This window comes from Gallinula chloropus (assembly GCF_964237585.1).
Source record: "Gallinula chloropus genome assembly, chromosome: 22".
NCBI classification, from domain to species: domain Eukaryota; kingdom Metazoa; phylum Chordata; class Aves; order Gruiformes; family Rallidae; genus Gallinula; species Gallinula chloropus.
In genome coordinates this window covers 7,043,583-7,055,445 of record NC_140107.1, presented here as the reverse complement: position 1 = coordinate 7,055,445, position 11,863 = coordinate 7,043,583, and the positions used below count along the sequence as shown (strand labels likewise).

The following is an 11,863-nucleotide window of genomic DNA, read 5'->3' as shown; positions in this document are numbered from 1 at the left end:
CGCTGCTCTTGTCCTGGGAAGGGAAAGGTGAAAAATTGAGTGTTTCATTCTGTACAACTTGCTATGTAAGAGAGTTTCTTCCCCTGGCCTGGCATGTGATGGGCTCAGGAAGCACACCAGGCTTTGCCAGGAGCCTCTCTGCCTGGTTTGCTTGTGGTTCTAATGGCCAGTGGGCTGGGGGTATAACAGTCACGCTGCGGTAGGGCTTCCTGCTGTCAGTTTCCCTGCTGCCAGAAGCGGTTCTGAACAGAAGCGAAACCACCCAGCACGGTGCTGACAGTTAATAAATGTCAGAGTCTCGCAGTGGATGGAGAGATGCTGGGGGTTAGCAGGGCAGCCGGCTGCAGGAAGGGCTGGGAGGTGGATGAACCTTTGCCTTTTGAGGTGGAGCATCCCTGGTGTTGGAGCATCCCTTGTGTTGGAGCATCCCTTGTGTTGGAGCATCCCTTGTGTTGGAGCATCCTTTGCGTTGGAGCATCCTTTGTGGGTGCTTCCCTGTGGGCTCTGGGAGTGACCTGGCAGTTACATATTTATCTCTGGGCATCCGGGGATGATGGTGAGGGAAACACTCATGGGGTACCCGTCTCCCAGAAGCTCAAACTGGGCTGCCTGTGCTTTTGCCCTTGCTGCTGGGCTGAGGGTTTGCTCTGGGCAGGCGGGTTGCTGGGTCCAGCCCGGGGTACCATGCCCCAGCAGGCAGCTGCCTGCTGCCACTCCAGCACTTGCTGCCAGCATCTCACAGCCGCTCCCCTCTCAGTGCTGCCTGCCCTCTGTGTGGCAGCCTCCAGGCAGGGGCTGCTGGGCTGCTGGCTGTCCCCTGCGGTTGGGGTGGGGTGTGAGATTTTGTGTGGGTCCCAAGCCCCCGGTGACGAGCGGGGTGTTGCGGTGATGCCGGCGCAGCAGCTGCTCTCGCCGATCTCCCCTTTGCCACGGCCGCCGCAGCGGGGCTGGGAATGGAAATCAAGGAGGAGATGACGTCTCTACCCCCGGCGCGGGGTGGGAGGGGAGGGGGGAGAGATGAAGTTTGGCCAAGTGAACGCTGAGGAAAGATGTTTGAGCCGGCCTGACGCTGGCTTTCTCCCTCTACCCGCCCCCTCCACGAGCTCCCAAATCTCCCTGGCCCCGTCCCGGTGGCGCTGGCTGTCCCTGAGCCCTGCCAGCTCCGGGACGTCCCAGGGGCACAACCAGCTGGAGGCAGAGGCGCAGGCAGGAAGTTTCAGAAGTTTCTGCTGGTGACGGCTTGGCCCCCTCTAACCCCCCCCCGCCTCGTCCCCTCGCCGTCCCGGCGATGCTGGGCTCCAGCAGCGGCAGCTTCGTGAGGAAGAAGTTTGGAGCTGGGCTCAGGATAACGGGCCGGGAATAGGAGACGATGCCTCTTTCGGAGAGCTCCTATCTGCCGCCTGCTGCCTTTGTCCTGAGCCACGTCCTGGGCATCGCCGGCGTCCTGTACTGGAGGAGCCGGAGCAGAGAAGGTAGGGCAGGGGGAGAGGCAGTAAGATGGCCGGCGTGCCGCTGCCAGGGTCACGGCTTGTTTTCCCTCACAGATCCATGGGACAAGCCAGCCAGGGAGGACAACGTGGCAGGTTGGGGGGGATGCTCACAGTCTCCCTGTCCCCGTGTGGTGGCGGGAGAGGGGTGGGAGTTAGGGTTTGGGGGGGGGGGGAGCAGGGGTTTTGGTGTCTAAATTTGGTCTCGCCACCCGTTCCCAGCACGCGTGCGGTTGGGAGCGGCTGGGATGGGGGGTGTTTCGCTGGGGATGAGGCTGCTTTTTGTCTCAGCACAAGCCCGTGACATGTGCTTGGTGTTTTGCCTCCTGGTTCCTGCCCCGGCGCAGGCGAGCGTCCCTCCCACCCCTTGCCCTGTCTCAGTTAGTCACCGATGCCAGAAGTGGCAAGACGTGGCTCCAGGAGCTCCTCCCGGCTCTGGCACGGCCTCGATGAGCAGCTGGGGCTGACCCTGCCTCAGTTTCCCAAAATAGGGCTTGCACATGACCGCTGCTAAGGAGGGCGAGGATTTGTTACAGGGATGTGCCGTAGCTCCGGCACCGGACAAGGACTCGGCACCTCCTTCTCCGTCCCAACCTCTGTCTCCTGGGATTTGTTTGTTTTCATTCCTCCCTGTCTCTCCTTTGTCCATCAGGGCTTGTTCTCTCCTGTGCCTCTGTGTGGGCCCCTTTCCATCTATCCGTGACGGATTCCCCCTTTTTCCTTCTCTTTTTCCCAGCCCAGGAGCCAGACTGCAGGACCCGGGCAGTGCACAGGGACCTTTCCCCAAATACTGCTTTGGGATACGCTCCCTCCTTCCTCCCCAAAAACTAGCAGGAGAGGGCTAAAGAGCCCGAGTTGCACAACTCCACAGGACCGTGCCCTGTTCCCCACTCCACCCAGCCTTGCTGCAATTCCTCCCGCTGACCGGCCGTCCCCTGTCCACTTAATTAACCTCAGAGTCCAGGACAGTGTTGTGCAGCGACATGCTGGGTCCCATCTAGGGACCTCCTGGCTGCTTCCCAGCTCCCTACCCCCGTACCGTGCCACCCCACCGCTTCACCCTGCAGATATCCATCCCTTTTGGTAAAAATCCAGGTGGGAGCATTGCAAGCACCAAGTCTGTTCAGTATCTGTTCCCCTCCGTTGCTCCTTCCCGGTAAAGGTCAGGTCCTCCCCACCCCACGGATGCAGCATCCTGGAGGATGAGGGTCATCTTGGCTGCAGGGCTTGCTGCCCTGTGATGCTTGCCCAAGGTTTCCTTGGCATCGCCCTCTCTTCAGGTGTCTCCCTCATTACATATCCGGGTGCTGGATGGTTTTTCCACCACAGGTATCTCTCTTGTGCATTCTTCCAGGCTGAATCAGGCACTGTCTCCTCTCCCCGTTTCGAAAGGATCTGTAAATCCTGCCCGGTCGGCTCTGTTGTCATGATGGATTATGTCAGCCCACGGAGTTGGCAGCCGGCACGTTTGAAATCCCTCGTGCTCCTGAGCCAGCCAGGTTTTTCTGTGTATCCCCCATCCAAAAAGTACCACGAACCACCCCAAAACCCCAAACAACACCCTTCCCTGCATGCCCCAAAGGAGTTCAAAGCACGAGCGATGGGTTTCAACGCTCTCAACATTTGTTTCTAGGTGTTTATAGGGCGCAACCCCCCCCCCTTCGCCCTTTCACCCCACGGCTGCTCGATGCTTTCATGCTGAGCGTGGGCTTGGAGTTGTCCTCCAGATTTCAGCAAGCACATCCAGTGTGGGACCCCACCTGGCATCTCCTGTGTGCCTTCAGCTTTAAGCAACAGGAACAGAAAACTTGGGAGCTGCTTCCAGGCTTTATCCCAGCAGGAGAGGCTGAAAGAGTTGGCAGAGCGACACTGAAATCCCAAGTTCCTTCATGGTGATGGCAAAGAGCTGTCCCAGGGGAGCACTGGAGAGCCTGGATCCCGGTCTCAACCCCTCTGTCCTCGCCAGGCACCTTCCATCCCATCCTGCCTGGTGCTGGGACTGGGCTCTCGCAGCCTGAGGCAGGAGGAGGTGAGCGGTGATGGAGTCTGACAGCGATGGTGAAGGAGGGATCCAGGCAGCTCCTGGCTGGGCGTGTTGGGAGCTGCTGCAGACAGGCAGGCTGCCAGGGCAGAGGCTGCTGTGGGCAAACTGGGGCAGGGGGTGTGTGTGTAAAATATCTGTGCAGGGTGTTTGGGAGGGTCTGCGGCACATGGTGCCTCTGGGAGCCCTCCCAGTGAGGATGGCAAGAGCCCTGGCTCTGACAGGAGGGTGAGTGGGAGGTTTTTCTTCCCATGCTCAGCTGATGCTCCTGAGTTTGGGGTGCTGGAAGCCAGCTACAGGCCAGGATGCTTTTCCCAGTTCCCTCTCACCAGCTGGATTCACTTAGGGGTCCAACAGCAGTGGGGAAAACCTCAAAACCTGCCTTCCCCTCCCACAGCTGCCCCTGCTTCTTGGTCCTTGCTGCTTCTGGTCCCTCTGTGGGGCACTCGTGCTGCCATGGGGAGAGTGGATGGTGCCTTTGGGATGCTCCTTTCTAGGGATGCAACGGAATGCACTGTGGTGTGTGCTATGGGAAGAGAGGAGGTGGGGATTAAACAGCATGCATGGTCCTGTGGAGGTTTGGGGCTGGGATGCAGGCAGTCAGGATGTGGGCAACTGGGATGCGGGTAGCTTAGTCCGCTCCTTGCTTGCACCAGGGCAGGTCTTGGCACTCCTGGGTCATCCCACTGTGGTCCCTGCAGCCTGAGCTGTGGCTCAGCTGGGCTCAGGCTGGGTTTTGTTGCCTGGTTCGTCCCCGTTTTCATCTCCATGAGTCTCACCTGTCTTGAAAGCAGCAACACAAAACTACTTTGTGGGGCAGCTCCGAAAGCATCGCTGGTGCTGGGACCACTGAACGTGGGTGGGCACGTTTGGTGAGGGAGTGTGGTTTTCACTGGGGCTGCTGGTAGAGGGGTCTCTGTTCTCTGGTGATGTTCCCCACGTCCCCGTCACCAACCTTTGCTCCATGTCCTGCGTTCGGGGCACCTGGGCTGTGCAGGCAGCCTCTCCCCTTCCCTCTGGCTTGTCCTCTGAGCCGAGCAGATTTCCTCTGGTCGCTGTAACCTCCTGTCCAGCCATCGCCTCTGCTCCCTGTCCAGTGACGGGACGGTTGTGGGTGGCTGGGGCCAGCACACCCTTGTTAGACAGGGGAGAGAGCACAGTGTGGCAGGGAGGGGGGGGGTTGCAACAAGTTGCTTATCAGGGTGACTCTGGAAAAGATTAGCCAGGGAGAGATAAGCTTGCAGCGCCTTAATATCGTTAGTAAGCAGTACCTGCATTATTATTAGCTCCGACGATAGTGGCTGTGGGGTTGGGGGGTGTGTAATCTGGTTAGAGCCCAGGAACCACCCAAAGGTGTGGAGACGGGACAAGGAGGTGGCGGTAGGAATCCTGTTTCAGCGGGAGATGGGAAGAGGGGGTGTAGGGAGGCCTGCTGACACCCCCCAGCTCTGGCGACGGAGCTGCCTGGCTGCAGATTGCTGGTGTGGGACTCGGTGACGCGCCTCTGTCCCCCCCAGGCTCCCTGCGATGCTCCTCTCGGGCAGCAGCCCGGCTCCTCTCGCCATCCCGGCTGCTTCAGCAGGGCTCCCGCTGGCAGGAGGTCTGCAGAGGGGTTATATTTAGCCGAAAAGGAAGAGAGAAGTGATAAGGAGGCCCCCGTTATCTCCCAGCGTGCCGAGAGGGGCTGCGACCGGGTCCCGGCTTTGGGCTCTTCAGAGCTGGGAAATGAATTGGGCAGGAGCTGCGGGCTGGCAGGCGGGAGCAGGGAGAACAGCCCGGCATTGTCCCTCCCGTCCCCGGTGCAATTAACTGGAAAACAAGACGAGGAAAAACAAGCCAAGAGCCTGCTGGCAGGGGCAGTGCCCGGCTCCTGCGGGACGAGCCTGCGGCCGTACCCACAGCCCGATGCTCCGCACTGCCATTTGGGAGCTTGCTGGAGAGAGAAGCTCTTCCTATTCCTCGCTGGGAGCTGTCTGAGCAGCTCTGCCTGCTGTCAGGACCGCGGGACGGTGAGGATTTTGGTGGCACAGAGCTGGTACCAGAGCTGCTGGTACCCTCAGCTGGGAGTGCCCGGGGAAGCTGGGTGAAGCGGGTGCTGACCTTGGGGTGGGTTCATGACGATGCCGAAGAGGAAGAATGGATAGTGCCGTTGACTGGGATAGGAAGTAGTGTGGTGGGAGGAGCTGCAGCTGAAAAGTCACCCACCCACCCATACCCGCTGGGACCCAGGTCAGCGAGAGGGTGGTGCCACTGGAAGACCCTTCCCCAGGAGCCGGGAGGCAGCCGCCGCTGTGCCGGGACCCAGCGCTCCCCGTCCCAGGCTCCAGCGATGGAGAGGTGGCATCTTTCCGGGGAGGAGAGGCGGCTCAGCGCCTGCCTGGTGTGTCGGATGTGCTGCATCGGTTAGTACCCACCGCCCCGGTGTGCTGCCTGGTGCTGTGCCACAGCTGGGGTGGCTCAAGCTTTATCCACCCTGAATTAACACTGGGGTTGGAAGGGGACCCGGCACCGTGGCTCGGGGAGGGGGGCGTGGGTATGGTTATAGGAGAAGTCCCCAAAAACACGTGGGGCTGACGTGGCTTCCTCTGTCTGTTGCGGGCTGTGGCTGGCAGTGCCAGGCAGCAGCACCGTGGGCTCAGTCCAGGGAAGCTGTTCCGAGCCCAGGGCCTGGCATTGTGGGGAGTGAGGGTGGTTGTAGTTCAGCCAGCGGGTAGTTTTGGCACGTGGTTCTGCTTGGGAGAGGCACGGGGAGCTTCACCAGAGGCACGCCACGTGTTTTACCATAGTGCTTTTGGATGGGGGAAGCCACGGGGTGGATGAGGAAGGGGAGGGATGGTAGATTGCACTTTCACATCTGCGTGGGTTAGGATGCAGGGAGGTTTTCCTGAGTCCACAAGGGTCCCCTGGATGGTGCAGGGACCCCCCCACCTCGGCAAAGGGTACGGGGAGCCATGTGGGCAGGACCCACAGTGTGGCTGGGGAGCCCAAGATACTGGTTTTTTTTTCCCTTTCCTTGATTTTTGGCTTAAAACCAAAGCCAGGGGGTTGCTTCTGCCTGGCAGACCGTGGCATCCGAGGGCTGACTTGGGGCAGCAGGGTTTGTCCTTTCCTGCTCTGTCCCAGGGGTCCCCGTGGCCGAACGGGGCAGCGCTGGGGACTGCAGGGTTGCATGTTGTGGGTCAGGACTGCTGCACTCTGTTTCCTCCAAGACGGTGATGTTAAAACCTGGTGATCCTGTTTGGCACAGGACTGGCTGCCAGCATTGCCTGCGCCCTCCTCACTGCCTAGGCCTGGGAGAAGGTTTAGTGGGACCCCCTTGCGTCCCACGGGACCCTCCAGTGCTGTGGCCCCCTCCTTTCACCTTGGTCACCTTTTGCTTTTCACACAACGATGGTTTTTATGCTGAGAACAGGCAGGGCAGAGCCTCCTGGCAGCTTCTCCACCCCTCCTTACTGCTCAGCATCACCACGAATCTCCCTTCCCGTCACCCCATGGGGAGCTGCTGGGTGCTCCTGCTGTTCCCTAGGGATGGGACCCCTGTTGTCACCCTTTCCTCTGGCGTTGAGGGCTCCCAGTGCCTGGCCAGCACTCCCTTGGCTGAGCTGTGGGACAGAAATAACCCTTAAATCCCCACAATCCAATGAACCAGAAATACGGCGGCGGAATAAGCTGCTAATTGCAGGCGCTGCCGGTGCCCAGCAGAGACCCTGTTATGGGACATCTGGGGGGGTTATATAATGTGTTAAACCTCCCAGGAGCAGGGAGCATCCCCTTAAAGCTGGTGGGGGGCTCAGCCAAACCCCACCTCCCTCCCTGGGGGGGATGAGAGGTGCGTGTCACCCCCCCTCTCCCCGGGATGCATTTTGGGGGTTAATTTACCACTGCTGGCTGCAGCTGTACCCACCCCAAGCATCCACACTGCTTTTATTCACACAACACTCTGTGTCTCCCCCAAAAATAACACAGTCCATGTGCTTTTCTGGCTGTGTGGCTGCTCCTACCCCTGCCCAGGCGGGATGCCGGAGCCACGTGAAGGGCTCCTGTCCTGCACTAACCCGTGAATAAGCAGCCTCTGTTCCCATGGTGCAGGACCCGTCCAGCAGTCCTGGCACCAGCAGGATCCCTCTTGTCTCTTCCCCTCATTTCAACATTGTCATTTGAGTTTCTGCATGAGAAACACTGACCCAGCGCTGCCTTTGTCTTCTTCCCACAGATGAACGGGACAGAGTCCAAAAGAAAACCTTCACTAAATGGGTCAATAAACACTTGATGAAGGTAAGAATCGGGTATTTTATTAGAAAGGTGGTTAAACAACCATCTGTCTGTCCATTTGGGCTCAGGACTGGTGGATAAATGCCTTTATTTATACTTTAATTGGGGTTTTTTGGGGGGCTGGGGAGTTCTGAGTCGCTTTTGGGTGTTTGTACGTGTCTGTACTCAGAGCAGGGATGGTGCTGGTGCCTTTGGAGGGCACTGTAACATCACCCAGCCCTTTTACTGCACCTGAGCACGTGGTCCTTGCTTTCTTGCGAGGTTTGGGGGTGAAAGGGTGGGTCTGGGGTGAGGCTGCTCCCCCTTTGCACCTCCCCTGCTCTTTGCCAGGGCAAAGGGGCTTTATTTTGTCTTTGGAGGGATGCTTCTGCGTGGAGAGGAGTCCCAAAGTGTGCAAAGGGAGATGCTTGCACCCCTAGTTAGCCACAGGATTAACCAGGGGGGTGAGAGGGCACCGGCACAGGGTTCCCAGAGAAGCTGGGGGTCCCTGGCAGGCTTCAAGGCTGGGTTGGATTGGGTCCCTGGGCATGGTGTGGGTGGCACTGAGGGGTCTGGGGTCCCTTCCCACCCAGACCAGTCAGGGGTTCAATGGCTTCTGCTTGTTGGAGAGCTCGGGAGGTGAGCAGACCCCTGAGGCTCTCCCTGCTCCCCGCAGGTGCGCAAGCACATCAACGACCTGTACGAAGACCTGCGGGATGGCCACAACCTCATCTCCCTCCTGGAGGTGCTGTCGGGGGTGAAGCTGGTAAGTCCCCAGGGCTGGGGAGTGATGCTGCTGCCCGCCCCAAACCTTCCTCTCCCCCTCCATTCCCCCCCCTTGCTCCCCTCCCCATCATTTCTCACACCATAGTTTTGTTTTCCAGCCTGTCTCGTTCGTTCTTTTATGCCCATCATTGAGTTCTGTTGTCAACTCCCTTATTTTCTGTAGCTTCACTCAGACCTGCGTCCCCCAGGCTGGGCTCTCAGGTACCACCACAGCCTGTGACTGCTTTTTATCAGGCCCAACCTGCCTTCACCTTCCAGATTTGGCTCCACATTTGAATTCCTGGATGATAGTCTGTCTGTCTGCCTCTGTGACAGCGAGCCTGGCAGCTGAGCTCCAAGCTCCTGCCCCATGTGCTCAGCCTCTGCACTGGCTGGGTTTGTAGCAGCGTGCAGACCCCTTGCTGAGCATCGTAGAGTCCCCCGTATCCCTCCTCCTCCTCCTCAGACTGACACATTCACTCAGCTCAGGGAAGATCCCAGTTGCAGTGGTGTAGCACAGTGGGAATTATTTTAAGTTTTCCCCTAAAATAGGATGTGGGGAAAAGAGCTCCTAACTCCTCCTGTTCCCCTCCAGAGATGCCAAATTGGTTTGCGTGGGGGCTGAAAAATTGAATTGAGCTACTTGTGATCCAGACAGCTTCCTTCACTTCAGCTTTCAAAGCCAGAGAGGAGGGGGGTGGGAATTCTATGCTGGAGCCCATGAAGAAGATCCCGGAGCACATTGGGGGATGCAGCCATCTCTGTCCCCACTCTTTTGTTTGGCCCCTTACCTGGGTGTTGCATTTTGGTTTCCATTCTGTCTCCCTGTCGTGTCCCCCTCCCGTCGCCGCTGTCCCCTCCCCTCCTGGATAGCCCATAGAGCCGCCAATTCAGAGGAGCCTTCGCCTGGTGAGAGCGCCGGCCTGGTGCCGTGCAAGCAGCGAAGAGTGGGAGGAGGAAGATGATGATGATGAAGAAGTAGGTTGAGTCTGTCCTGGCCGCAGCGTAAGGCCGGGCGGACACTGGGATGCCGGCAGATAGTCCAGTGCAGCCCAGCATGGCTGGGGGCTCCCACCTTCCCCTCTCCTCAGTTTTAGCTGGGGTTTTTGGTCAGACCCACCCAGGGTGGGCACCCTGAGCTGGAAGAGTGGGGATGCACCCGGAGCCACGGTCCTTGTTACTGGGCTGTGTCTGTGTTAACTGGATTATCTGCGTGTGCGTCGCAGTGTCGGCCTGCGGTCAGGGCACGCCACCCACCTGGTGTGACAGCATGTGTCCTTGTCCCCCACCCCATGGGGTGGGAAGGGGGCAAGGACGGGCCCCACACACTGCTCCTGGCTGGGCACCCACCGGCTCAGCCCTTGGGAGCTGCTGCTGTGATGGCTGCTCACCTCACACTGCATGGACAGGCTCTGCGCACAGGCACCTTTTTGGGGGGGTTGGCACCACTGTAGGGTTTGGGACACGACTGGTGACCTCCTGCATGTGAGTGGAGGTGGGAGTGAGCACAGCCCAGCCCTGGCTGAGGGGTTACCTCGGAGGATGCAGCCCCCAGAGCCTTGCTCAGGTGCAGGAGGTTGTGTGTTTTGCAGCCCCCCTGCTCTGGGGCCACGGTGCCACCTCCCACCCAGAGTGGCACAGTGGGAGCTGGGGTTGGAACATCGTCACCTTCCAGGCTCCAGTTGTTTGTAGCCCTGGGGATGTTCCCCTTGCAGGGATGGCTCTTCCGCAGCCAGCCTGGGGAAGGAAGGTGTCTCAGGGGACTCAGGGTGTCCTGGCAGTTCAGAGCATCCTGGGCACACCTTGGATTGAGGCTGAGATGGGGATTTGGCCATCGAGCATCCCCCCTCTTGCTGATTCAAATCACACCCAGAGTGCCCTTCCCCTGGTCGTGGCTGGGCTGCTGGCTGTACCTTGGGAAATCCCTCTCCTGCAGTCAGGACATGTCATCCCTCTCCTCCCCAAGGGTTCAGAGGTGGTACAGGGAGCAGCAGCCCCTGCCCACATGCGGGACAAGCTGAGCTGGGGCTGCAGAGGCCGATGCTGGGGTCAGGGTTTCTCTGCTGTCAGTGGGGACTTGTGGCCAATCCCCAACATCCTGCTGCAGAGCAGACCTGCTCTGCTTCCTCCTGGATGGGTCAGGCTCTGTCCCTGCTTGGGTAGATCTTTGCTGAGCCCTCTTCCCTTGGGATGGGTGAGATCCTGCTCTGGGATCCCGAGGCTGAGCCCATCCTGCTGCCAGCCATGCAGTGCTGGGCTCGGAGCCTGGGTGCAGCCCCCCCCCAGGGTCTCATGGCACTCAAGAGGGGGTTGAGATTTTAGGGTCTTCCCACCTCTGTGCCTGTTTCGCCCTCTTTCATCAGGATGGTGTGTAGTGGTGACTTCATTTGCCTCCAGAGCAAGAAGGCAGAGCAGGGAGTGGGGAGTGCACGGGGGTCACGCCGGCACGCTGAGTGTGGGGGGCTGCTGCAGGCAGCTCCTAGGGGCATGCAGAGGGTGGGGGGCTGTGCATGCAGGGGGGCTGCTGACCCGGCCCCATGAGCCTGTCCTGAAGCTGCCTCCTCTGTCTTGCAGCCACGTGAGAAGGGACGGATGCGTTTCCACCGGCTGCAGAACGTGCAGATCGCCCTGGATTTCCTCAAGCAGCGACAGGTAAGGGCTGATTTGTGCCTCTGCGGAAGCAGAGCTGGGGGGTTAGTGGTTCTTTCTCCTGGCTGGGGTTCAGGAAGGGTGTCAAGAAGCAGCATCAGCCTGTTTTGGGGTGCACCGGTCCCTGGGGTGCTGGCTCTCTGGGGACTTTCCCCGTAGGCGTTGGGTGTGCTCAGGTTTGCCCCCACGGCACAAGATCGAGTATCAAAATGAGGGACCTGGCTCCAGTTCTGGGAAAAGCTTTGCAAATGTCACAGACAGTCAGTTCTGTACCCCAAAAGCCTCGCCCCCAGCTTCCTGCCAAACCCCAGCAGCGTGGACAGGTGACTGCGGCACGTCCGTGCCGTCCCCGTGGCTTTGGGACTGAGGGAGCAGCCTGGCTCCTGCTCAGCCCTGCGCACCCACGGCCTCCGTGCTGGCACAGCCGGGTGCCTCCGTGCCACAGCACCCCTTGGGACAGCACCCACTCACCCTCCTTTGGCTTCCAGAGGGCAGGCTCCCTGCACCGAGCTTTGGGGAGCTCTGGGGAGCTTTGGGGAGGTGCTGCTGGCCCTGCTGCTCCTGTGCAGCTGGCAGGGACCCCGTACCCCGGGGCAGATCCCGGAGCAGCCGGATGCATCCCAAGACTTGTTGGCTCTGCAGGTGAAACCCCCGCAGCCCCGGGGCCTGG

General features: G+C 59.7%; 1 protein-coding gene across 1 annotated transcript in view; it reads left to right on the top strand.

The window, feature by feature from the left end:
- Positions 1-1,369: 1,369 nt before the first annotated feature.
- Positions 1,370-11,863, top strand: part of MACF1 (microtubule actin crosslinking factor 1) — a gene marked incomplete at its 5' end in the record, with an annotated part of 115,078 nt that continues 104,584 nt past the window's right edge. The window contains 4 exons of the mRNA XM_084274435.1: positions 1,370-1,472; positions 7,742-7,803; positions 8,456-8,545; positions 11,119-11,196. Coding sequence (XP_084130561.1) covers positions 1,370-1,472; positions 7,742-7,803; positions 8,456-8,545; positions 11,119-11,196 — 333 coding nt within the window. The remainder of the gene's footprint in view (positions 1,473-7,741; positions 7,804-8,455; positions 8,546-11,118; positions 11,197-11,863) is intronic.